The sequence below is a fragment of the Moschus berezovskii genome, chromosome 22 (assembly GCF_049115385.1).
Source record: "Moschus berezovskii isolate FMDL1 chromosome 22, NW_MosBer_1.0, whole genome shotgun sequence".
Classification (NCBI taxonomy): domain Eukaryota; kingdom Metazoa; phylum Chordata; class Mammalia; order Artiodactyla; family Moschidae; genus Moschus; species Moschus berezovskii.
The window spans coordinates 15,834,726-15,862,649 of NC_142481.1; the positions used below are offsets into that span (position 1 = coordinate 15,834,726).

Consider the following 27,924-nt stretch of genomic DNA (forward strand, 5'->3'; position numbering starts at 1 on the left):
CCAAAAATGATCAATCAGAACCCAATAAAACATCGTGGTGTAACTTCAAATTTAATGGAACTATGAATAGTTGGATAAACTAAACTAAGGCAAAATAACTCAAGAGGGTGAGCACCTTTTCATTTTTGGGTCACCTGGATCTACCTTTTGTGAAGTGCAGTTCACGCCTTTTCCTCATTTTCATATTGATTTGGAACTCTTTATTCTGGATAGGAAGCCTTCATCAGATATATGCACTGCAAACATCTTTCCCCACTGTGGGTGTGCCACCTTCTTGCACATTATTTATAGTGCCTTTTGACAAATACAAGTTCTTAAGTTCAATGTGATCAAATTATCAATTTTTCCCTCAGTGGCATTGTGTTTTTTATATTCTGTTTAAGAAATTACTAAATCAACTATATACCAATATAAATAAAACTTTATCACTCCTTGAGAAAAAATTTACTACCTACTCCCAGTATCATAATCTATTTTTTCCCCTACAGCTTTATTGTTTATCTCAGATTTAGTCCTTCAAGTCATATGAATGAGGGGGTATGTTTATGAGGGTGAGAAAAGTGTAATGTAGGCATCAAAATTTTTCTCCATACATATATTCAATTCACTCAACAATACTTACAAGAAAGATTCTTTTCCCAACTTATAACAAAGTGTTAACTCTGTCTTACATGTGTGAACCTGTTTCTGTACTCTACAGTTCCATTGATCTGTCTATCCTTGACCAAGGCCACAGGGGAAATTCCAAGGCCACAGTGGATAGTGACAGTTGATGACTGCTAGTAGTTTTGTTGTTGCTCTTATTCCTCCCCTCTTCCTCCTCCTGGTTCTTGAAATTTGTCTTACTTATTCTTCCTCCTTTGCAACTCGAAGTATATTTTAGAATCAGCTTGTCCATTATACACACTCAGAGCTTGACAGTATTTTGGGGGGAGTAGTATGCAATAAACATAAAACTCAGATCACGGAGAACTGAAATTATTTCAACAATTTCCCAATCTACAAAGTATATATTCTTTAATTTCTTTAGGTATTACTTCATCTCAATATAGTTCTTAATTTTCTGTGCAGAAGTTTTACATGTATTTTGTTAATTTATTACTGGGTATTTGATTTTAATACTTTATATATAATTAAAAACATTTTAAAGTGTTGTTGGTACATATATACAATTTAAAAATACTGACATTACAGCCAATAACCTTACTAATTTCACACATTCCCTCTAAGCTACCTGAAATCCTTTTAGATACCCTATGTACACATAATGACAATTTTAGTTTTTCCTTTCCAACCTTTAAGTCTTTCTACTTGCCTTTTGCAATGACTAAATGAGATGGCTGGATGGCATCACCGACTCTGTGGACATGAGTTTGAGTGTACTCCGGGAGTTGGTGATGGACAGGGAGGCCTGGCGTGCTGTGATTCATGGGGTCGCGGAGAGTCGGACACGACTGAAAGACTAAACTGAACTGAACTGAACTGAAGTTCTCCAATACAATATTGAGTAGTAGTGGTGACCATGGATATCTTGTCTTGCTTTAAGTCTCAGGGGAAAGTTTTCAATATTTCAACATTAAGGAAAAAAGTTTCTAGACAAAACTCTTTAATATATAAGATTCTTTCTACTCTGAGGACATGATCTGAACAATCCCAATTTTTAAAAATGAAACTTGGCTCAACCAAAAATTATGATCAACTTATATATATTGTTCCACATGCACGGGAAAATAGGTGTGTATTCAGTCATTATTGGGTATGGTATTCTATATATGTGAAATTCATTCATCATGTTACTCAGATACTCATTGACTCTTTGTCTACTTATTCTCTATGTGTGTATTAAGAGAGGTGGATTAAAGTCCTCCACTATAATTGCCAATTTTTCTATTTATTCTTCTTGTTGTCATTTTTTACTTCATGTATTTTAAAGTTATGTTATTAGGTTTACACAAAAGTTTAAATTGCTGCATGTTTCTGATGAGTTCACCTTTTTATTCCTCTTTATCTCTGGTTGTCTTTATTAATTAGCTTTGAGTTAGTGTTCACATAGCTTGTAGTAAAGGGTTAATACCTCAGCCTTGGTTTGCCCAAATCCTGCACATTCTAAGAAGGGATTGATCTTGAGCAGTTTCTGGGAATAACTGGAATATCCCTTGGAATATCTTGCCTAAAATGTTTTTTGTATGCTTGAGACCTCATTTTATCAGTTTGACCAGTGTTATGAACCAGTGTTATGTGCCTCCCCAAAATTGATCTATTGAAATCCTAACCCCTAGTACCTTAAAATGTGACTGTATTTGGAGATAAGGTTTAAAAGAAGTAATTAAAATAAGGCTATTTGGGTGGGCCCTAATCCACTCTTACGAATGTCACTACAACAAGATTAGGACATACAGAGAGACAACAGACAGACAAAAGGCCACATGAGGACACAGTGAGAAGGCAGTCATCTGTGAGCGAAGGAGAGAGGCCTCAGAAGAAACCAAACTTGATAACATCTTGTCTCCAGAACCATGAGAAGATAAATTAAAGCTATCCAGTCTGTGAATTTTTATTGTTGTATTTTTAAAAAATACATGTATCATAAATTTACCATCTTAACCATTTTAAAATATACAATTTCAGTGACATTGTATGTAGTCATAACTACCATTGAACCCTATAACTTTTCATTTTTTAACACTAAAACTTTATACTTATCAATCATAATCAATAATTCCCCACTCTTCCCACTCTGACAATCACCATTACAAGTTTGATGATTTTTGATCATGCTAAGTGGAATCATCCAATATTTGCCTTTTGTGACAATTTTCTCCATTCACCAAAATATCCTCACAGTTCATCTTTGTTTAGCATATTACTGAATTTCCTTCTTTTAAAAGGCTGAGGAATATCCCATTGTATATCTATACCACATTTAGCTTACTGACTCTTGGATTTCCTCTATGTTAGAGGAACAATGCTGCTATGAACAGTATATAACTAGTTCTTAAAGACCCTGACCTCAATTATACCCACAGCGGGATCACACATACTTCTCTTTTTAACCTTTTGAGGAAACTACATACGTTTCCTACAAGGGTTGTACCATTTTACATTCCCACCAGTAGTGCAGATAGGTTCCAATTTCTCTATATCCTTTCCAACACTGTTCTTTTTCTGTTTTTCTTTTTTCCCCCAATAGTAGTGATCTTAATAGATGTCAGGTGGCACCTCATGGTAGTTTTGATTTGTATTTCCTTAACGATTAGTGATGTTAAGCATATTTTCATGTGCTTATTCTCCATTCATATATCTTCTCTGGAGAAATGTCTATTTAAGTTTTTTACCCATTTTTTTTTTATTGTTGTTGAGTTTTAGAAGTTTCTCTAAATTCTGGATATAATTGTTTATCAAATTTGCAATATTTTCCCCCATTCTGTGGACTGCCTTTTCACTCTGTGGATAGTGTCTGTTTTTTCTTTCTTCCTTCAGGTGACAATGATCTACACATTCTCATTTAATGAAAAAGATACATAGTTATAGAAAAGTAATTTCCAAAAATAACCTATTGAAAATGATACTCCATTAGTTTCAATGATATTGTTTGAATGGACACTGCCTTTTGATACAAATTTTTTTTTAAATTTCATCAAGTCCAATTCTTTTCCCATGTCTTTGATGTCATAGCCAAGAAAACATTGCCAAATCCAATGTCATGAAGGTTTTGTCCTGTTTCATTCTAAAGGTTCTGTTTTAAGTCTTGTGTTTAGGTCCTCAGTCTATTTTGAGATAGTTGTTGTACATGACATTAGGTAAGGGTCCAGCTTCGTTCTTTTCAGTGTAGACATCCAGTTTTCCCAGCTCTGTTGAAAAAAGGTACTTTCCTCATTGAATGGTCTTAGCAGCCTTGTCAAAATCACTTGACTATATATGTAAGGGTTTACTTGTGGGCTCTCTATTCTATTCCACTTGTGGATATGTCTGTCTTTATGCAAATACCGCACTGTTTTGATCACTAAAGTTTCGCAGTTAAGTTTTGAAATCAGGAAATGTGAGTCCTCTAGATTTGTTCTTTTCAAGATTGTTTTCGCTACTAGAGGTCTTTTTGAGATTCCATTAGAATTTCAGGGTGGGTTTTTTCATTTCTGCAAAAAGCATCATTGGGATATTGATTTGGATTTCTTTGAATCTGTAGATTGCTTTGGGTAGCACTGGTATTTTAATAACATTCTAATCTATGAACATGGGATGTTTCTCCATTTATTCATGTCTTCTATAATTTATTTTGTAGCTTTCATTGTACTTTTACTTCCCTGGTTAATTTCACTATTTCATCATTTTTGATGCTATCATAAGTGGACTTATTTTTGAAATTTCCTTTTATTTTTTGTTAATGTACAGAAATGCAACTGATTTTTACATGTTGACTTTGCATCCTGAAACTATGCTGAGTTCATTTACCAAATTTAACAGATTTCTTTTGTAATCTTAAGGGTTTTCCACATATAACATCATGCCACCTATTAACAGAGATCATTTTACTTTTTCCTCTCCTATTTGGATGCCTTTGTTTTTCTTGCATAATGATCTGCTGAGACCTTTCAGTGCTGTGTTGAATAGAAGTGGTACAAGAAGACATGCTTGTCTTGTTTCTTGATGTTAGATAAAAATCTTGTCTTTTATCAACTATGCTTCCTACTGGTCTTTCATATAGCTTTTATTATGTGGAGATAATTTCATATATACCTTTTGTTACAATGGAGATGATTTTCTTCTATTCCTATTTTGTTGAGCGTTTTTATATAAAGGGGTGTTGAATTTTGTCAAATGCTTTTTCTGCATCGGTTGACATGATCATGTTTTCTTCTTTCATTTTGCTGATGTGCCATATTACATTGGTGAACTTTCATATGATGAACCATGTTTACATTCTAGGAATAAATCCACTTGGTGATTGTGTATAATCCTTTTAATATGCTGCAGAATTCTGTTTGCTAGTACTTTGTTGTGGAGAAGGCAATGGCAAGCCACTCCAGTACTCTTGCCTAGAAAATCGCATGGACAGAGGAGCCTGGTGGGCTGCAGTCCGTGGGGTCGCTACTAGTCGGACACGACTGAGCGACTTCACTTTCACTTTACACTTTCACACATTGAAGAAGGAAATGGCAACCCACTCCAGTGTTCTTGCCTGGAGAATCCCAGGGACGGTGGAGCCTGGTCGGCTGCCGTCTATGGGGTCGCACAGAGTCGGACACGACTGAAGCGACTTAGCAGCAGTACTTTGTTGAGGATTTTTGAATAAATGATCATGAGAGACATTATTCTGTAGTTTACTGTAGTGGTTTTTTAGTAGTTTTGTTAACAGGGTTGTGTTGGTCTCACAGAATCAGGAAGTATTCCCTTCTCTTCAACTTTTTTGAAAAGTCTGAGAAAGACTGGTATTAGTTCTTGTTTAAATTCACCAGTGAAGCCACCAGGACCAGGACTTTTCTTTGTTGGGAGGTTTTTATTTTTCTTTTTTTGGCCATGCTGCATGGCTTGCTGGATCTTAATTCCCCAACCAGGGAACTGGAGGCGCTTATCTGCTTTGCAACCTTGGCCAAAGAGTTGGTCACTCAGTGAATAGTAACAAAAGGGGAATGCCATAAAAGACTTGTTAATATAAAGTACAATATAAATTCTCTGGAGGTGAACAGTATTTGGGTTAACTGAAAAACTTCAAACATTGCTTGAATTCCAAGGAGTTCCTAAATTATTTGATGCCTTATAAGAAATGAACCATATAAAATCCTTCTCATATTCTCTTCATTACAAGTTGTATAATTCCACTGTCTACTATACATATATTCCACAAAGTCTCTCTCCAGTGTGAATTCTGTGATGTACCTTAAGCATTGAACTAAGCCTAAAGGACTTCCCACATTTGTGGCATTCAAAGGGTTTTTCACCAGTATGAATACTCTGGTGTACTTTAAGGCTTGAACTGAGCCTAAAGCACTTCCCACATTTGTTACATTCAAAAGGTCTCTCACCACTGTGAATACTCTGATGTCGAGTAAGTCGTCCATACACACTAAAGGCCCTCCCGCATGCCTCACATTCATACGGTTTCTCACCAGTATGAAATCTGTGGTGTATAGTAAGTTGATGGCTACTCCTAAAAGCCTTCCCACACTCCTTACATTCATAGGGTTTCTTCCCAGTATGAATTCTCTCATGTCTAACAAGATGTGAAGCATGACTAAAGGCCTTCCCGCAGTCTTTACATTCATAGGGTTTTTCACCAGTATGAATCCTGTCGTGTTGTATGAGGTTTGAGGCTTGACTAAAGGCCTTCCCACATTCCTTACATTCATACGGTTTCTCACCAGTATGAATTCTCTGATGTATTTTAAGTGTTCCAACATCACTAAAGGCCTTCCCACATTCCTTACATTCATAGGATTTCTCACCAGTATGAACTCTGGCATGTTGAGCAAGGTTGGAGGCACGACTAAAAGCCTTCCCACACTGTTCACATTCATAGGGTTTCTCACCAGTATGAATTCTCTTATGTACTTTAAAGTCTGTAAGACGACTAAAAGCCTTCCCACATTCCTTACATTCATACGGTTTCTCACCAGTATGAATCACCTGATGTACTTTTAAGTCTGTAGGGCGACTAAAGGCCTTCCCACATTCCTTACATTCATACGGTTTCTCACCAGTATGAATTACTTGATGTACTTTTAGGTCTGTATGACGACTAAAGGCCTTCCCACATTCCTTACATTCATATGGTTTCTCTCCATTATCAATTCTGTGATGTAGAGTAAGAGATGAACGTTTTTTATAAATGTATGCTTTTCCATTGCTGGTTATTTCATATCTTGAGTCCAAATCTAAAACAAATAAGAAAAAAGTTCCTTTGACCACAAAACATTTTATAGAATTAAGAGAAAAACTGAAAACTTCACCAATAGAGATTTTTTAAAGAACTCTAAAATACAGTTATAAAACTTGAAAATTGGCTTCCCTGGTGGCTCAGAGGTTACAGCGTCTGCCTGCAATGCAGGAGACCTAGGTTCGATCCCTGGGTCGGGAAGATCCCCTGGAGAAGGAAATGGCAACCCACTCCAGTATTCTTGCCTGGAGAATACCATGGACGGAGGAGCCTGGTGGGCTACAGTCCATGGGGTCGCAAAGCGTCCGACACAACTGAGCGACTTCACTTCACTTTCAGAAAAAGTAAGTTTATGCAGTACAGTGCTGGTAAATGTTTAACAACCAGCTCTACAAAGACACACACAGAACACATCCAGCCCTGATTTATAGTGTTTGCCAATGTCTATGGTGTAAACAGTCTCACCACAGGCAATTTCAAGCTATCAGTGTAACATAACTGAAACTAGACTTAGGATGATATGCAAAATCTTGTCCCCAGAGAGCCAGTATCAGCCATCTCTAAATACTATTTCCATCTACAATATAAACATGTACATATATAAAATTTCAAAAAGCAATTATTTATACCTGATGAGTCTTCAATTACAATTCCACTAAAAATATGCATTTTCACCACTGTGACACTTTCCCTCTGTGCAGAGTCACATGTGCTTTTATTTATTCTTCATAATAAATTAAGATACTGAGGGTCTTTGCTGAGTTACTCCTCCCCTGACACTTTATTATTTATCATCCTTATAGATGTTCAATCTCATTCATTCCTTCATAGCTTTTCTCAGGTCCTCTCTAGCTTTCCTTTTTAACCAAGGCCAACCATTCTGGTCAAGCCTTTACTCTGATGGTAAAGTATCTGCCTACCAATGCAGGAGACATGGATTCAATCCCTTGTTTGGGAAGATCTTCTGGAAATGGAAATAGCAACCCATTCCAGTATTCTTGCCTGGGAAATCCCAGGAACAGAAGAGCCTGGCAGGTTACCATCCACGCGGTCACAAGAGTTGGACACAACTTAGTGACTAAACATCACATCATCAACCATTCTGCTCATCCCCAGAAAAGTTTGTCAATCAGTTCTCAGATATATACCAGGTATACATACAAGTCATGTAGTATTTTGAACATTTAGGAACTTTGGGCAAAAGAGGGAACTTGAATTATACAAAAGAGTCTAGAAAAACACCAAGAATTATGTGAAAAACAATTAGCAGTTGGGGGCTGAATGATTAAAGTCTCTATGAAGTATCTTGATGAAAATACAAAATGTTTAATGAGGAGGCTATGAGTTACTAGTTGTAACTAGTGTATGTTGTGATATGTATATAAAAATTAAAAGAATATTAACAACATGCTTCAAAGTTGATAACAATGGAAATTAATAAATACTAGAAACCAAAAGCGGTTTCACATGGAAATGAAAATGCCTTCTCCAAAAATGCTAGATGACTACAGGAAGAAAAAACTAAAATAAAAGAATTCTAGTAAGTGGACCACACAGAAAACAAGCCCATATCTGAATCTTGGGCATTGTTTCACCAGGCAGAGAACTCAAAACCTAAAATAATTATCTCTACAAAAAAGTGATTTGAGACCCAAAGCCTAATATGTAAAAAATAAACAACAAAGTAGAGGGAGGCAGTAAAATAAAGATAAAAGTAGAACATAATGAGTTAGAAAACAGTAGCATTAACAAATAAAGAGCTGGTGCTTTAAAAATATCATTATAAGAAGTGTCACATAAATCAATTAAAAAAGACAATTAAAAACAAATAATAATATGAAGAAAACAAGAACCACCAGAGGAATTAAAAGAAACAGGAATTTATTTAAACTGTAAGGTATAATTTGTATGAATTATACTACATGACTACTTTTGAAAGTATGGATTACTTTCTAGGAAAATTTATCAAAACTGACCACAGAAGAGAAAGCTTAAACCAATCAGATGCTACAGAAGAAACAGAAAAAAAGCTGCCAGAAAAAAAAAAAAGTAATAAACATATTTTAACAACTATATTGTAATTTCTCAAAATCTAGATCTAAAAAAATGGATACAGCATAGCTGGACATAGGGAAAATTTAGGCTCTTATGCGAAAAAGAGAGGAAGAATTCAAAGGCTTAGAAAGTTTAACCTGGCCAAAAAATTTAAAAAATAGTGGCATAAAAATGATTGTGACAGGTAAAAACCATGCAATAAAAAGCAATGAATCAGCAGTGATACAAGAGAAAAAAATTGTTTCACATCATTAAATAACTCTAATTGAAGAAGTTCTAGTACCAGTATGGCGGCATGAAGTTCCTATGGCCTGCCCCCTTTCTCAACAATTAACACTTGACAAAACATAAAAATTAACTACATTAAGGCTGTAAATAAATCAGGAGGGCTTTGGAAAGGAGTCAGACTTTACAAAGCAGCTGAGACTGAGCTGAGTTTCTTGCTTAACTCACTCTCATGTCCGTGTTTCAAGGGTAGGTCCCAGTTATTGTGGGGTAAGCATGGGCTACAAAACTTCCAACAAAAACTCCACAATATTTCTGGCTATAAGAACAATGAGAGGGAGCACTGCCAAACTAGAAAGCAAGGGGGGAATGCTGGGACAAAAATAGCCAGAAAAGGAGATTTCTTAATTTGGTATTTGGGTATGTGAAAGTAAAAGGCACGCAGTTGTGTCTGACTCGTTGTGACCCCATGGACTATATACAGTCCATGGAATTCTCCAGGCCAGAATCCTGGAGTGGGTAGCCTTTCCCTTCTCCAAGGGATCTTCCCAACCCAGGGATCGAACCTGGATCTCCTGCATTGCAGGCGGATTCTTTACCAGCTGAGCTATCAGGGAAGCCCATTTGGGTATGGATCAGTACAACATTCACCCTTACCAACAATGACATGTGCATGAGGATATAAATCAGTGTGGCAACACTATACCTACAAAACAATTTGAAAACCTCTCCATGAAGAAAATTACAAGCACAAGTGATTTCACTGGTGAACTGTTTCAAATACTTAGTGAAGAAGTACTACCAATTCTAAACAAACTCTTTCAGAAAACTGAGGAGTGAATCACTCTATGTAGCTAGTTACTCTGATACCAAACAGGAGAAAAACATTGTAAGAAGTGAAAATTACACAGTATAAATCAGTCATGTCCAACTCTGTGACCCTATGGACTGTAGCCTGCCAGGCTCCACTGTCCATGGAATTACCTGGCAAGAATAACGGAGTGGGTTGCCATTTCCTTCCCCAAGGAATCTTCCTGACCAAGGGATAGAATCTGCTTGGCAGGTCCTGCTTGGCAGGTGGATTATCACTGAGCCATCTGGGAAGTCTTTGTAAACATATATGCAAAATACTAAACACTATCTTAACAGAATTGATCAACATATAAAAAAGATAATACATTATGCCTGTCTTAGTCCATCTGGGCTACTGTAACAAAAAATACCCGGGTAGCTCATAAACACAGAAATTTATTTCTCACAGTTCCAAAGGCTGAGAAGTCCAAGATCAAGGGACCACTATGATCATATTCTGGGAAAGGCCTTCTTCCTAGTTCATAGCCAGTACCCTCTCAATGCATTCTCATACAGTGTAACGCGTTAGGAATCTGTGTGGGAACTCTTAATAAGAACACTAATTCTACTCATGAAGGCTCTACCTTCATTCCCTAAGCAAATCCCAAGGGCTTTTCCTCCAAATGCCATTATCTTTGGGGGTTAGGATTTCAACATGTGCATACTGGGGTATAGCAACATTCAGACCATATCAATGATCAATCTCAGGAATACAAGACTGGTTCAATATTTGAAAATTCCATCAATATAATTAACTATAAAACCCCACATGGATCATGTCTAAAAAAATTTTGTTAAAGCATTTAATAAAAGTCAAATCTGTCCCTCATAAAAACTCACAGCAGGGACTTTCTTGGTGATCCAATGGTTAAGAATTTGCCTTCCAATGCAGGGAGTGTGGGTTCAACCCCTGGTCTGGAAGCTAAGATCCTACATGTTTTGCACCCAAAAAACCGTAACATAAATAACAGAAACAATATTGCAACAAATTCAATAAAGACTTTAAAAAAATAGTTCACATTAAAGAAAATCTAAAAAAAAAATTACAGCAAACTAGAAAAAAAGAACTTATCCTAATAAAGATCATCTGCCAAAACCCCATAGCTAACATCATATCCAATGTTGAGAGAATTATGCCTACCATATACGATCAGGAAAAATAAAGTTATGCCCTCAGCACTTCTATTCAATACTGGACTCGAAGTTCCAGGCAGTGTAATAAGTCAAGAAGATAAATAAAGGCATGCAGGAGAAAAGCTAAGAAGCAACAATGTCATTAATCAAGTTTACTTAACCATACATGTAGAAAGTCAAATGTAATCTACAAAACAGCTACTAGAAGATAACAACTGAGTTTAGCAAGCCTGAAGCATATACAACCAATATGTACAATAAATATGAGAGAACACTCAGGAATTCAAATTTTAAAAATTTTCAAGTAGTATCAAAAATAGGATATCATGAGGGATATATCTCAAAAAAGATGCATGAGACTATAAACTACAAAACACTGCTGAGAAATATAAATAAATAAATGGAGAGATATGTTCACAGGATGCAAAACTCGGTATTATTAAGATGTCAATAATTATTGTTGAATTGATTTATAGATTTAATGTAATTTCATTAAAAAGTTCTAGCAGACATTTTTGTTGTCTATGATGAAACTGACAAGCTGATCCTAAAACTTATAAGGAAATGCAAAGGATCTAGAATAGTTAATCTTTGAAAAGACTGTAACACAAGGGCTAAATAACACTACTTAATTATAAGACTTATGAAGATACAGTAATCAGCAAGGCACATCAAACTGACATATAACCAATGGAACAGATTATCAGAAATAGATCCATCAGTTCAGTTCAGTTCAGTCGCTCAGTCGTGTCCGACTCTTTGCGATCCCATGAATTACAGCACGCCAGGCCTCCCTGTCCATCACCAACTCCCGAAGTTCACTCAAACTCATGTCCATCGAGTCGGTAATGCCATCCAGCCATCTCATTCTCTGTCGTCCCCATCTCCTCCCACCCCCAATCCCTCCTAGCATCAGACTCTTTTCCAGTGAGTCAACTCGTAGCATGAGGTGGCCAAAGTATTGGAGTTTCAGCTTTAGCATCAGTCCTTCCAATGAACACCCAGGACTGATCCCCTTTAGAATGGACTGGTTGGATCTCCTTGCAGTCCAAGGGACTCTCAAGAGTCTTCTCCAGCACCACAGTTCAAAAGCATCAGTTCTTCGGTGATCAACTTTCTTCACAGTCCAACTCTCACATCCATACATGACCACGGGAAAAACCATAACCTTGACTAGATGGACCTTGGTTGGCAAAGTAATGTCTCTGCTTTTCAATATGCTATCTAGGTTGGTCATAACTTTCCTACCAAGGAGTAAGCGTCTTTTAATTTCCTGGCTGCAATCAGCATCTGCAGTGATTTTGGAGCCCAAAAAAATAAAGTCTGACACTGTTTCCACTGCTTCCCCATCTATTTCCCATGAAGTGATGGGATCAGATGCCATGATCTTCGTTTTCTGAATGTTGAGCTTCAAGTCATACATATGTGAAAATTTTACTTTCATCATTTCAAAGGCAATAGTGAAGAAAGAAATGATGCAGGAACAATTGGGATAGCCATATGCCAAAAAAGAAAAAGAAAAAAGAATCCAGACTTTCATAAATAAAAATGAAATAAAAAACAGATCACAGACCTGAATGTTAAAACATAAAACTGTGCAACTTCTAGAAGAAAACAGGAAAAAAATGTGTGACCTTGGGCTAGGCAAAGAATTCTTCAATTCAGTCACTCAGTCATGTCCTACTCTTTGTGATCCCATGGACTGCAGCATGCCAAGCCTCCCTGTTCATCACCAACTCCCGGAGTTTACTCAAACTCATGTCCATTGAGTCGGTGATGCCATCCAACTATCTCATCCTCTGTCATCCCCTTCTCCTCCTGCCTTCAATCTTTCCCAGCTTCAGGGTCTTTTCAAACGAGTCAGTTCTTCACATCAGGTGGCCAAAGTATCAAAGTTTTAGCTTCAGCGTCAGTCCTTCCAATGAATATTCAGGACCAATTTCCTTTAGGATGGACTGGCTAGAATACCAGACCACCTGACCTGCCTCCTGAGAAATCTGTATGCAGGTCTAGAAGCAACAGTTAGAACTGGACATGGAACAACAGACTGGTTCCAAATCAGGAAAGGAGTACATCAAGGCTGTATATTGTCACCCTGCTTATTTAACTTATATGCAGAATACATCATGAGAAATGCTGCACTGGAGGAAGCACAAGCTGTAATCAAGACTGCTGGGAGAAATAACAATAACCTCAGATATGCAGATGACACCACACTTATGGCAGAAAGCAAAGAAGAACTAAAAAGCCTCTTGATGAAAGTGAAAGAGGAGAGTGAAAAGTTGGCTTGAAACTCAACATTCAAAAAACTAAGATCATGGCATCTGGTCCCATCACTTCATGGCAAATCTATTTAGAAACAGTGGAAACAGTGACAGACTTTATTTTGGGGGGCCCCCAAATCACCACAGATAGTGACTGCAGCCATGAAATTAAAAGACGCTTGCTCCTTGGAAGTAAAGTTATGACCAACCCAGACAGCATATTAAAAAGCAGAGACATTACTTTGCCAACAAAGGTCAGTCTAGTCAAAGCTATAGTCTTTCCAGTAGTTATGTATGGATGTGAGAGTTGGACTGTAAAGAAAGCTTGAGTGCCGAAGAATTGATGCTTTTGAACTGTGGTGTTGATGAAGACTCTTAAGAGTCCCTAGTACAGCAAGGAGAATTCTTAGATACACCAAAAGTCATGATTCATAAAGAATAAACAGGTAAACTCAAGTTTGTGAAAGTTAAAAACTTCTGTTCTCTAAAACCTATTGCTACAAGAATAAAAGGAAAAATCACAATAAAAAAGAAGATATTAAAAAAGACTATATTTTAATGTAGAATATGAAAAGTAACTTACAAATTCAATAAGAAAACAGAGAAAAGATTTTAAAAGATACTGCACCAAAGAAACAGTAAATAAGATACTCAATATCATTAGCCATTACAGAGAATCAGATTTAAGTTGCAACAAAATGCCACTATATACTTATTTGAAAGGCCAACATTAAAAAGACTGATCATACCAATTGTTCATAAGATATGGAGGATCCACCCTTCTCTTAGAGTTGATGGATATGTGAAATGGTATAAAAACTCTATAAAAGTTTCTTACAAATTTAAACTTATAATCTTATTTATTTAAATTTAAAATCTTGGACTTCCTTGGTGGTTCAGTGGTTAAGAATCCACCTGCCAATGCAGGGGATGCAGGTACAATCCCTGCTCCAGGAAGATTCCACATGCCACCAGGCAACTAAACCTGTGAGCCACAACTACTGAAACCCGCACCCTAGAGCCCATGCTCTGCCACAAGAGAAGCCACCACAATGAGAAGCCACGCACTGCAACTAGAGAGTAGCCCCCACTTGCTGCAACTGGAGAAAGCCCTTGAGCCTCAACGAGGACCCAGCATGGCCAAAAATAAATTTGAATCTTAAATCTTACACATTTAATCATACATGTCCCACATAATCCAGGCATTCAACTGCTTGGTATTTAGCCTAAAGAAATGAAAGCATATGTCCATTCAAAAACTTGTAAACAAATGTCTACAGCATCTTAATTTGTTATTGCTAAAACCCAAAAATGTCCATCAACAAATAATGAAGAAACAAACTGTGGTATAATCAAATACTGGTATAGCACTGAGCAATAAAAACAGTAAAATACAAATAACAACATGATGAACTTCAACATAATTACCCTGACTAAAGGAAGATGAAAAACTTCACACTATCATATTTATATAAAACTATAGAAAATGCAATCAACTCAATTGTGATAGAAAGTAGAAAGTAGATCAGTGCTTATCTAGGGAAGTTGGAAGGAGACAGAGGAGGAAGGATTACGAGGGGACACAAGAAATGTCAAGTTTTGAAAAAAAATTTTAATAGACTCAGATAAAGCATTTGACAAAATTGAACGCCCATTCATAGCAAAAACAAACAACAACAACAAAAAAGAAAGCAGAAAACTAGGAACAAAAGAAAACTACCTCAATTCAACAAAGGTCACAAATGAAAAAATCTACCTCAAGATTCTCACTTTCTATGCCAACATGAAGAACACAATGGAGACCAGAAACAGACACACACATATACCCCAACAGGGTGCCAAAGCAATCCAAAGGGGAAAGGAAATTCCTTTTTTAAAAAATGGTGCTAGAATAACTGTATCCATAGGAAAACCATTAATCCTGAACCCTACTCACATTGTCATAAAAAATTAACTCAAAACGAATACAGAACTAAATGTAAAAGCAAAACTTAAAAAAGGTCAAGAAAAAATAGGGAAAAAGCTTTGCCACCTTGGGGCAGGCAAAGATTTCTTTTATAGTATACCCCCCAAAAAAAATCATAAAAGAGGAATTTGATAAATTGGAATATATAAAAATTTTAAAACTCCTTCTAAGATATTAATAAAATAGGTAAGATTGTGGGGAAAATGTTTTTAATGTTCCAAAACAACTTCCTTCTGTTGTAAAATAAAGAAGTTATCCCTGAAGCGTAAGAAAATAATGATTTCAAATGGGTAAAGATTTGAACAAATATTCCTAAAAATACGAATGATCAGTAAAAGAAAGAAACTCAAGATCATTAGTCATCATGGAAATGCAAATTAAAACCACTAAGATACTATTACATACCAACTATAGTATCTAGAAGTTAAGGGACTGACAAGATCAAGTGTTGAAAAGGATATGGAGTAAGTGGAATGGAGCAATGTAAACTTTCTAAAATTGTTTAACATGCAGTTACTGGGCTTCCCTGGTGGCTTAGTCGGTAAAGAATCCGCCTGCAAGAAAATCCCCTGGAGAAGGATATGGTAACCCACTCCAGTAATCTTGGCTCGGAAATGCCACGGACATAGGATCCTGGTGAGCTACAGTTCACGGGGTCGCAAAGAGTTGGACATGACTGAAGCACACATCATTGAGAAGGGAGCTTTCCAACTAATGTTTCAGGGATATGTTTACCAAGTGCATTCCGCCTGGGCTATCACTTACACAAATGACTTCTGCCTGACTGTCTCTTACCTGTACACCAACTTCTTGTTTCTTCTCTCACAACTAGCCAGGGCTCTTTTCCTTGCTCCAGTAAGGTAATTACATTTGGCTTAGAAATGGAATGGCCTGCTTTAAAGAAAAAAAAATGCCACAGGATGGAGAAATAAATTGCGATGTCAAGATTAAAATTATAATTACAATTATAAAAGATCATAATGATATTGACTATTTTAGAGAAGAATGAGAGAATTAAAGAACAAGAGATCAGTTGGTAAGGCAAAGTTTTTGTTTTGCTGTGTTTAAAATTCAAACTCATATGTCTTCTAACTCTAGAAATCAAGCATAATGTGGTTAAAAAGATACTCTGAAGCCTGGAATCAATTCCTGCGTTTGGCATAACCTTGAACAATTCATTTAAACCTACTGCACCTCAGTATTCTCCTTTATAAAATGGGAATAATACTACTGTTAGGGGAATTAAATCAGTTAATACTCAAGTTATTTTAATAAGTTAAATCACATAATGTACCTAGAATAATGATTACTACACAGTAATCAAAATGTTAACTATTAACTTTATTCTTATGCTCTAGTATCACTAGAGGACACAAGAAAAGACAGCTATAAGATATTCATTCCATTTTGAATGTAATTTTCACCAATCACAACTTTCAACAACAAATCAGATGAAGACTTTTGTTTTAGGAAATGAACTGCGTTTGGTACAATTTTAAATAAATTCCAATTATCCAACCCATTATCATACAAACTGTGGAGGCTCTGAGAGCAATTCAGGGCCCTGTGATAAGCTAATATCCCTAAAACTGTTTCAAATCATAAAATGAAGTATTAGAGCAATCTGGAACACAAATGAACAAAAAAACTTGGATCCTTTGACCATGTTGTACAATATATGCCACAAATTTCTAATTTAGCTGCTTGGTCATTATGGAAGAGATGCAAATATAAAAAGAGAACACATGGAGATATAAGTATGATTGAAGGATAGGGAAGATTAAGGTATTTAATGGTGCTGCCATTTCTAACCTGACAAAGCTTAGCTACTTTTTGGGGAAGAGGAAAAACAAATTTAATTAGTTTTTTGAAAGGCAGCCCTGCAAATTACAGTGGAAAAAATACACAGCCTACAGAGCAGATTCTAAATTAACCTAAATTATTTGAGGCTGATGAACATACCCAATGAGACCAAGTTACCATAGTTCTCCATCATCACATCCCGGTACAAAGTCTTCTGAACAGGGTCCAGGCATTCCCACTCCTGCTGAGAGAATCCTATAGCCACATCACTGAATGTCAACGATCCCTGAAACCATAAATACATGTGTCACTGAAGAAATTAAAGAAAATACGTTGAAAGTAGGAGCAGAGGAATTGATGGACTTCTCTGCAGGAAAAGAGAAAATGAAAGCATGTAGACTGGCAATCTAGAATGTGGAACAAGACTGAAACACAACGTATACATACTTTTTAAGAAGCCTGCTGACACAGGTCAAATGTCTTCCATACTCCGGATACTTCTAAATATCTGAACCATTTGGAAATGGACAAAATAATAATGTTTCCCTCTTAAATTAAAAAGCCTACACAAGAATAATGTTCAAATAGTATCTGCCTCAAAAATTCTCAATAAATATTTCTTCAAATTTTAGAAAACTGGGTTTCATAAAATTAAGATTTCCTTTAAGCATTGTTGTTCAGGTCGTCCAGTCATGTCCAACTCTTTGTGACCCCATGGACTGCAGCACGCCAGGTTTCTCTGTCCTTCACTATCTCCCGGAGTTTGCTCAAACTTATATCCATTGAGTCAGTGATGCCATCCAACCATCTCATCCTCTGTCACCCCCTTCTCCTTCTGCCTTCAGTCTTTCCCAGCATGAGGGTCTTTTCCAATGAGTCAGCTCTTCGCATCAGGTAGCCAAAGTATTGGAACTTCAGCTTCAGCATCAGTCCTTCCAATTAATATTCAGGGTTGATTTCCTTTAGGATTGACGGGTTTGATCTCCGTGCAGTCCAAGGGACTCTCAAGAGTCTTCACCAGCACCACAGTTTGAAGGTTATCAATTCCTTGTCACTCAGCCTTTTTTACTGTCCAGTTCTCACATCCACACATGACTACTGGAAAACCACAGCTTTGATTAGATGTACATTTGTCAGAAAAGTAATGTCTTTGCTTTTTAATATGCTGTGTAGGTTTATCATTGCTTTTCTTCCAAAGAGCAAGTATCTTTTAATTTCATGACTGTTGTCACCATCTACAGTGATTTTGCAGGCCACAAAAATAAAGTCTGTCACTGCTTCCATTGTTCCTCCATCTATTTGCCATGAAGTGATGGCACTGGATGCCATAATCTTTTTTTTTGAATGTTGAGTTTTAAGCCAGCTTTTCCACTCTCCTCTTTCCCCTTCATCAAGAGGCTCTTTATTTCTTCTTCACTTTCTGCCATAAGGGTGGTATCATCTGCATATCTGAAGTTACTGGTATTTCTCCTGGCAATCTTGATTCCATCTTGTGCTTCACCTAGCCTGGCATTTCACAGGATGTACTCTGCATGTAAGTTAAGTAAGCAGGGTGACAATATACAGTCTTGTCATACTCCTTTCCCAATTTCGAACCAGTCCTAACTGTTGCTTCTTGGCCTGCATATAGGTTTTGCAGGAGGCAGGTAACGTGGTCTGGTATTTCCATCTCTTTCAGAGTTTTGCACAGTTTATTGTAATCTATACAAAATCTTTAGCGCTGTCAATGAAGAAGACATAGATGTTTTTCTAGATTCTCTAGCTTTTTCTATGATCCAGTGGATGGCAATTTGATCTGTGGTTCCTCTGCATTTTGTAAATCCAGCCTGTATATCTGGAAGTTCTCGGTTCACATATTATTGAAGCCTAGATTGGAGGATTTTGAGCACTACTTTGCTAGCATGTGAAATGAGTGCAATTTTGCAGTAGTTTGAACATTCTTTGGCATTGCCCTTCTTTGGGATTGGAATGAAAAGTGACCTTTTCCAGTCCTATGGCCACTGCTGAGTTTTCCAGATTTGCTGGCATATTGACTGCAGCACTTTAACAGCATCGTCTTTCAGGATTTGAAAATCCAACCAGTCCATTCTAAAGGAGATCAATCCTGGGTGTTCATTGGAAGGACTTATGCTAAAGCTGAAACTCCAATACTTTGGCCACCTCATGCGACGAGTTGACTCACTGGAAGAGTCTGTTGCTGGGAAGGATTGGGGGCAGGAGGAGACGGGGACGACAGAGAATGAGATGGCTGGATGGCATCACCGACTCGATGGACATGAGTTTGAGTGAACTCTGGGAGTTGGTGATGGACAGGAAGGCCTGGCGTGCTGTGGTTCATGGGGTCGCAGAGAGTCGGACATGACTGAGCGACTGAACTGACTTCATTTATTGTTCAATAAATCCATGTATTATTTTGGTATATGACACTGTATTTTATAAGTAAATCAGATTTAATCATTTACACAATTAGATACACAGCATTTAGAAAGTTTTCCACAATTCTAAGGTCCTGTTTTCACCAACTACATATAATGATATGCATTGTTGTTGTCATCTACCATTTCTCACTGAACGTTTTCCTTATTCTGAGTGTGGCAGGTAACTTTATTGATTACCAATGATCTCCATTTCCTGGAATTTATGTCCTCATGTAATCCTCTCCCTTTGAATGAGAGCTGAACCCAGTGAGAGAATTATTTCTGATAGAATAGAATATAGAAAAGTGATGGAATGTCATGTTCAACACTAGCTTATAAAAAACTGCGATTTCCACATTGCTTATTCTCTCTTGCAGTCTCACTTACTCACTCTGTGGAAGCCAGCTACCATGTTGTGAGCTGCTCTAAGGAGAGGCCCACATAACAATAAACCAAGAACAGCTGCCAGTCAGCAGCTACTGAGGAAGTGAGGCCCTCAAGCCAACAGCCATGAGAACTGCATCAAGTCGACAACCACTTCAGTGAGCTTGGATGCAGATCCACTCAAAGTTGGGCTTTAAAATGACTGCAAACCTGACCAACACATTGATAACCCTATAAGAGGCCCAGAGCAGAAGAGTCAAGCTAAGTCACATCCAAATATTTGACTGACTGAAACTGTGAGATAAATGTCTGCTACTTCAAGATATGGAGAAGGAAATGGCAACCCACTCCAGTGTTCTTGCCTGGAGAATCCCAGGGACGGGGGAACCTGGTGGGCTTCTGTCTATGGGGTCACACAGAGTCGGACATGACTAAAGTGACTTAGCGGTGGTGGCGGAGGCTTTAAGATACAGAGTAATTTATTAAATTAATTTCAGTGTAATTAATTATGCAGTAAAAGATAACTCATTTGACTTAAATGATACTGAAGAAGGCTGGTCAATTATACAGATGTTACACAAACGTAGCATGTCTCATTCAACAACAAAATAGCCTTAGTATTTATGTCTCATGGCTTTCCTAGCAAATCCAAGACTGCCATGTTAAATGCTCCAATCATAACCTAATCCACAGAAAGCAAGAATTTCATAACACATTAAGATTCAGGTCATTGAATGATAAATTCCACCGCATCTACCTGGAAATCTCACATCTGTGGAAAACATCAAAGTCTTAATCATGGATAGTTAAATAGAACCACTATCTCTATCTCCTAAAGGAAATCAGTCCTGAAAATTCATTGGAAGGAGTGACGCTGAAGCTGAAACTCCAATACTCTGGCCACCTGATGCGAAGAACTGACTCACTGGAAAAGACTCATGCTGGGAAAGACTGAAGGCAGGAGGAGAAGGGGCAACAGAGGATGAGATGGTTGGATGGCATCACCAACTCGATGGACATGAGTTTGAGCAAGCTCCAGGAGTTGGTGATGGACAGGGAGGCCTGGTGTGCTGTAGTCCATGGGGTCACAAAGAGTCAGACACGAGTGAGCGACTGAACTGTCTCTATCTCCAAACTACAAATCTGACCTGCACAGCATAAATCTTTACTTCAAAGAACTTTAAGCCCCAGTATTCCATCACTGCCCTTAACTGAAAAATGGGCACTTAAAATATACTGAATAATCCGGGAAATAATTATATGAATGCTAGTTTCGAATGGGCCTAACAGAGACTGCTAGGTAATCTGACCTCATATTTCTCTGGAACAGTAGTTAGGAAACAGGTTATTTATTTATTTATTTTTTAGGAAACAGGTTATTTGAGCAAACTTTCTCTTAGGAAACTTCAGGAAAATTAATGAAAATGCTTACATGACCTAAAAAACACACACATATTTCAACAAGAAGAGAAATATTAACTTACATGGGCCATGGTCTTAGACCTGTAAGAGCTGATCAGTCCTCTGGGCTTCTCTATCAGAAAAGCAGAGTCCAGAAAACCCAGGCCTGGGAGAAGAGAAAGACTTTCAGATGTGCTTTAGAGTTTCCACACTGGGCATCAGTTAATATCACCATTTTTGCTCTTCCATTCCAGATTCCTAATCACTTCCCATCACATACAACTTGGGTAAGTTAGGATTCTGGACAAATGCATTCCTCACTCATTTCCCAAAGGCCTCAGCTGCAGAGTCATTTCTGCATTGAAACCCAGGCCCAGATACTTCAGTAGAAAATTTTCTGACCAATGTACCATTGTGATCAGATTGATATGAACCTGAGATTGGGCAGCTGTGTTCTGCTTTGAGCAGATCTTCCTCTTTCCATTGCGAACTTCAAGACAGAAAAGAGGCTATGTAATCCAAATTAAAATCTCTTTTGTGGCCTTGAAAATGGTTGCAGTTGATCAAAATATTAGAGATGGACAAGAAATGTTCAGCATTCTAAGTCCAGCAAAGCTTATTAGTTAAATACATGACAGACCAACAATATACTAGAATACAAAGTAGTCATTAAATGTTAAATTGGGAAGAATATTTAACAAAGTGGAAAATGTTTCATTTATATCAATAGAAAAGTCAAGTTAACTAATATATTTCTATTTATAAAATATAGCAGCATATTAGTCAATACAGAGAAAAGAATGACAGATAATCATATAACAGAAGATAGAAATGTCTAGAAATTTGTATGTCTACATACTAAGAGCTCTTATATTTTTGGTTATGTTTTGCATTGTTTGTTTTTGTGGGGATGTCTTTAGAAATGAATCACTGTGTATTCAAGTGTTTTTAGTCCATACATGAAACAATCAAATAAGACTACTGAAGACATAAAATACACCTTTGCCATGATCAGAATTTGACATGAGCAATCTCTTTTTTGCTTAGATTTTGGTTTTTTTTTTTAAAGCTTATTACTTCATAATCATTATAACAACTGACATACGAATTTGAAAGATTTTTAACTTAAGGTGAAGACTTCCTAAAAGTTCTTTGTTCTTTAAAGTCACATTATTTTACTAAATGGCTTTTGTTTCCTTTGGATCCTAATATCTCATTTTATACTTTTTTCTCAGTTATGCTGGAATTTTGGCTACAAAAACCTTGGGAACAGTCCCTGAGTAATCTCTTTTGTGAAGTGATGACAGTCTCAATGCATCTTTATTTCAGATCTTTTTGACAGAAAAATTTTTGTTTCTGAACCAGTCAGTTTTGTCATGACACCCTCCAGAAAGCTGGTGAATTACTTTACCTATAATTTTGCTATACATCTCATACTAGAATGAAGTCTACAAAATATAAAGGTCATAGTAAAAATATCCACTTATATTGCCATACAGATCCCATGTGCTCAGTATTACTTGTTTATATTCTTACTGTCTCTACAGTCACCCAGATATCTCCTTTAGGCAGGTCACTTAACTCTCACCAGTGGCCTTTATCACGTATTACCTTATAATTATCCCTATTCAGATTGTTTTTTAATTTTTTAAAATTTATTTATTTGTTTTTGGCTATGCTGAGTCTTCGCTGTGGCACTGGCTTTTCTCTAGTTGCAGCAAGCAGGGGCTACTCTCTAGTTGCGGTGTGCGGGAATTCTCATTGCAATGGCTTCTCCTGTTGTGGAGCATGGGCTCTAGGGTGCACGGGCTTCAGTAGCTGTGGCTTGCGAGGCCCAAGAGCACAGGCTCAGTAGTTGTGGCACACTGACTTAGTTGCTCCGAGGCATGTGGGAATCTTCCTGGACCAGGGATTGAACCTGTCTCCTGCGTTGCCAGGTGGAGTCTTAATCACTGAATCACCAGGGAAGCCCTATTCCTATTCACATTTCAAATTCCTTCACAGATTATAAATACTCTGAAGGAAGCAATTATGTCTTCTTAGTAATTGCATTACCTCAAATATTATACTTTCCATTCGTGGTATATTTTAAACAATTAAAAGATGTATGATTTTTTTACTACAAAATAACACTTCAAAAAATTTTAAAGGAAATAACTATATAAATTTACAAAGTATATATACAAGGATGTTCATCAGAGAATAATTTTTGATGATCCACAATTAAAAACATGAAAATCTCACTGCAAGCAAACAGGTTAAATATATTATAGTCTGCTATATTGTGATGTATATGCCATGCTATTCTTAATAAGGATGATATTAAACCATATAATTGATGGAAAACAATATTAAAAGAATTGCTCAGTGAAGAAGGCATGCATAATTTAGGAGGTAGCATCCCACTGAAATTTAGAAAAACATTTCAATGCCAATTTCCTCATCAGCAAAGTAAGGACAAAAAAAATCACATATAACTATTTTGAAGACTAGGCAAAATAATCCATATACACACTAAACTGTACATCACGATGACTAATGTAAATTTTCTACCATTACTGAAGAAGAAAATCATTCCATATTCCTTAATCTTTCATTATAAAAACAAGTTAATTCTGATGCTTCCTGGTTTTATTAAAACTTGTGCTTCTTGAGCTTCCTCTTTCTTATAATTCTAATATTTAATAAAATTCTAGGAGCTACATTTGAGAAAATAGATTTCTGCTTTATAAAATCATTATTTTAAAAAAGAGAGATTATTAGACAAGAAAAGAGCAACTATGCCTTTCCTCAGTCCCCAGCAGCTATAGAGAGTAAGAAAAACTTTTCAGAATCATAAACCAGTTCAAAGAATAGTATGATAAAATTGAGAATACAACTGGAAAATCAATTTTATCCTTCACATATTTACATAAATGTTTATAAATACTACCTTCATTTTCTAGCAAAACAACTATGTTTGTGAAAATGCTTGTACTTGCAAGACACCTGGAAATTAGAGATTAGTGTTATTTTTTTCAGAAAGTAAGCTCAAACTTCTAAGTTATTAACTATGAAAAGATGTCTCCCTTAGTAATACAGTGCCCTGGTAATTGTTTCAAATAACATTTGTAATAAATAAAAGGCATAACTGTTTGTAATGCTTTTCACACAAGATTCTCTGCCCTTCCCTCTTCTCCTTACACATACAGGGTATAAAGTAATCTATTAATGGATTAGATTAGATTTTTTGAACTATGAGTTGGACTCTTTTGTCTCCTTTACTTGATCAATTTTATTCTGCCAAAACAAAACCACACAAAAATGGAATTAAAAAAAAATATATATATATACACCAAAATGTTAAAGTGATTATCTCTAGGGAGATTATGGGTTATCCTTGCTTTCTTCTCAATAAATTACTTAAGGAAACGAACACAGGCTTACTTTTTGGCAGTAAACCTGTATTCCATCATCATAAATAAAATATAAAGATATTTCAAAGTATTAAAATATTTATAGACATGACTTTGGAAGGAGGCTATATTTTCCTTATTAAAAAGATTTGTTAATATCAGATCTACAATGAAAAACTCAACATGATTAAAATACCACTTAAGTATATTCACTTCCTGAATACCCTTTAGCTGTATTGCACTGATGACAATTAGAGACATTTCACCATAAACACTCTAACATCAACGGAAAGGGAAACTGCCTTCACAAATTAATGTGAACATGTATACCAAGTAGATAGAAAAGTTCTGGGTACACAGAAAATGCTCAGTAAATGTAGCTGAACACTTTGATTCTTCTCTGAAAAACCAGTTAAACTATCACTTTGTCTACAATCCTTGCAAAAGTTTTTATAAAATTCTCTTTTTAAAATGAGCTGCTGCTTTCAAATTTTCTTGACTACTGTTTTATAACTACAATATATTAAGATTGCTCGACATTAGATCATAGCCATTTTTTTTCTTGTAATGACTAATTCTTATGAACAGGAATTTTATTATCTATATAATATTTTAACTCATGGATGTCCTGTGATTTTCTTAACCATTCCATTGGTATATTCATTAATTTTGCAAAAAATCATTCTAAAGTGTAAAAATCTTTCATTGAAGATCAGTTACCCAAGTCTAATCTTTTAAGGTTATGCACACCTTTGAAAAATGCATTTTTACAAATATATGCAGTAATTCTAGACAATTAGATTCGTGTCAATGTATGGCAAAACCAACCAATATATTAATGTAAAGTAATTTGCCTCCAATAAAAAAAAAAAAAGTTTGTGGTCCCTTGTAAGCCCGCAAACACAAAGGACCCCTGGATCAGAACACTCTGGAAAATTAGCTCCTGGCTTGAAGCTCAACATTCAGAAAACTAAGATCATGGCATCTGGCCCCATCACTTCATAGGAAACAGATGGGGAAACAGTGAAAACAGTGTCAGACTTTATTTTTTGGGGGCTCCAAAATCACTGCGGATGCTGATTGCAGCCATGAAATTAAAAGACGCTTGCTCCCTGGAAGGAAAGTTATGACCAACCTAGACAGCATATTAAAAAGCAGACATTACTTTGCCAACCAAGGTCCGTCTAGTCAAGTCTATGGTTTTTCCAGTGGTCATATATGGATGTGAGAGTTGGACTGTGAAGAAAGTTGATCGCCGAAGAATTGATGCTTTTGAATTGTGGTGTTGGAGAAGACTTTTGAGAATCCCTTGGACTGCAAGGAGATCCAACCAGTCCATTCTAAAGGAGATCAGCCCTGATCGTTCATTGGAAGGACTGATGCTGAAGCTCCAATACTTTGGCCACCTCATGAGACGAGTTGACTCACTGGAAAAGACTCTGATGCTGGGAGGGAATGGGGGCAGGAGGAGAAGGGGACGACAGAGGATGAGATGGCTGTATGGCATCGACTCGATGGACATGAGTTTGAGTGAACTCCGGGAGTTGGTGATGGACAGGGAGGCCTGGCGTGCTGTGATTCATGGGGTCGCAAAGAGTCGGACACGACTGAGCGACTGAACTGAACTGAAACCTTTGATAGTGTGCTGCCGTCTATGGGGTCGCACAGAGTCGGACACGACTGAATTGACTTAGCAGCAGCAGCAGCCCTTTGATATGGAGAAGGCGATGGCACCCCACTCCAGTACTCTTGCTTGGAAAATCCCATGGACAGAGGAGCCTGGTGGGCTGCAGTCCATGGGGTCTGGAAGAGTCGGACACAACTGAGCGACTTCACTTTCACTTTTCACTTTCATGCATTGGAGAAGGAAATGGCAACCCACTTCAGTGTTCTTGCCTGGAGAATCCCAGGGACGGGGGAGCCTGGTGGGCTGCCGTCTATGGGGTCGCACAGAGTCGGACACGACTGAAGCGACTTAGCAGCAGCAGCAGTAGCCCTTTGAAATAGAAGCACTCATCACGTTAACTTCATATTTTCGTCATTGATTTATAGAAATCTGAAGGGTGAATGACACCACAATAAAGACAATGTTGAGCATTTACTGTGTTCCATCCTTCAAAGCTACTAAATCCGTACATTTATCTCATACATAAAACCAGAATTAAGTAGGACTGTGGAATCTGTATCAAGGCTCACAGCAGGTTTCTGCCATCTGAGCTCAAGAAATGCTTTCATACTCAAATGTATAAATGAGCCCTAGAGAACAGGAAGGGTAATCCGAGGAAGGACCGGGGTAGGAACCTGTCTCAGGAGCAGTTCTTTATTTTTTTTTTAATAACAGCCTTTTGACAGCTGGGCATTATTTAATTATTAATACAACTTTTGGCAGCCACATAGTGTGCTGGAGGCTATTTAAAGTTCTGGACGGCAAGAAGAGAAATGGGGGAATTTACAATTTAGGGTGAGCAGCGACCAGGACAGACTCTCAGGCCCCTTGCTACAAAGTGGCCTCTCTCAGAACCCTGACCTCAGAGACAATTCTTGATTTTAAAATTCCGATCTCAGCAGCCGGTAGATACTTTCTTGCTGGAAGGTGTCTTGCAGGACTCAAAAACAGATTTCCCAACAGCGTCCACATTCTTTGGGATACATACATGTTTGAGAGAAGCCTGGAAGCAGCGGCGGGGACAAAGAGCTCGGTGTAATCCACGTTCACAGAAAGGACACTCACTCGGTGTCTCAGTCACACAAAACGAACTCACATCTCTCTCAGTCTCACAATCGCACTCACCCTAAAAGAGAGATAAAACCAGCGCCGCCCCAACCCCGCTGCTGAAGCGTTCACAGCCCCGAGGGGACGGGCGGCCTCGCGTGGCGGCGCTCGGGCGGTCCACGCTTTGAGCGCCTCTAGCAACCCCACTCCCACTGCCACTCACCGTCCCTCGCGGGCTCTGGCTAAGTTTGCACAGTCGTCTCCGCGGCGACCCACGCTGGATTCCTCCTCAGACGGTGCCACTCACGCGCAGTTTGCAACAAGGGATACGGAAAAAGAACCAGAGGCCTAAGTCACCTGATCGTCTGTGGGACGTGAGACTCCACGTCCTAAAACTCCAAAAGCAAAGTAGCCGCCGGGTGGGGCCGGGAGACTTCTGGGAGT

General features: G+C 37.5%; 1 protein-coding gene across 4 annotated transcripts; it reads right to left on the reverse strand.

Annotated features, from left to right (window-relative positions):
• Positions 1-2,538: 2,538 nt before the first annotated feature.
• LOC129546098 (uncharacterized) lies at positions 2,539-27,902 on the reverse strand. 4 transcript variants are annotated; one of them, XM_055410888.2, is made up of 5 exons: positions 27,704-27,902; positions 21,456-21,538; positions 17,348-17,456; positions 16,163-16,261; positions 2,539-6,869 (listed from the first exon to the last, which is right to left on the reverse strand). In XM_055410888.2, the coding sequence occupies exons 2-5, from the start codon at positions 21,462-21,464 to the stop codon at positions 5,824-5,826; spliced, it is 1,263 nt and encodes a 420-aa protein (XP_055266863.1). In that variant the 5' UTR covers positions 21,465-21,538; positions 27,704-27,902; the 3' UTR covers positions 2,539-5,823. The 4 variants fall into 4 exon arrangements, with proteins under 4 accessions (XP_055266863.1, XP_055266862.1, XP_055266861.1 ...); XM_055410887.2 differs by having other exon boundaries at positions 16,163-16,258; positions 17,330-17,456; XM_055410886.2 differs by having other exon boundaries at positions 17,330-17,456.
• Positions 27,903-27,924: the final 22 nt, after the last annotated feature.

What these genes read in the sequence shown, in the direction of transcription:
- LOC129546098 (XM_055410885.2), bottom strand. Translation starts at nt 16,529, where the DNA reads ATGCCAAACGCAGGAATTGATTCCAGGCTTCAGAGTATCTTTTTAACC. An exon ending in AACAAGAAGTTGGTGTACAG is followed by an intron (nt 6,870 to 16,162) that starts GTAAGAGACAGT and finishes TATTTGTTTTAG; the next exon opens with ATTTGGACTCAAGATATGAA.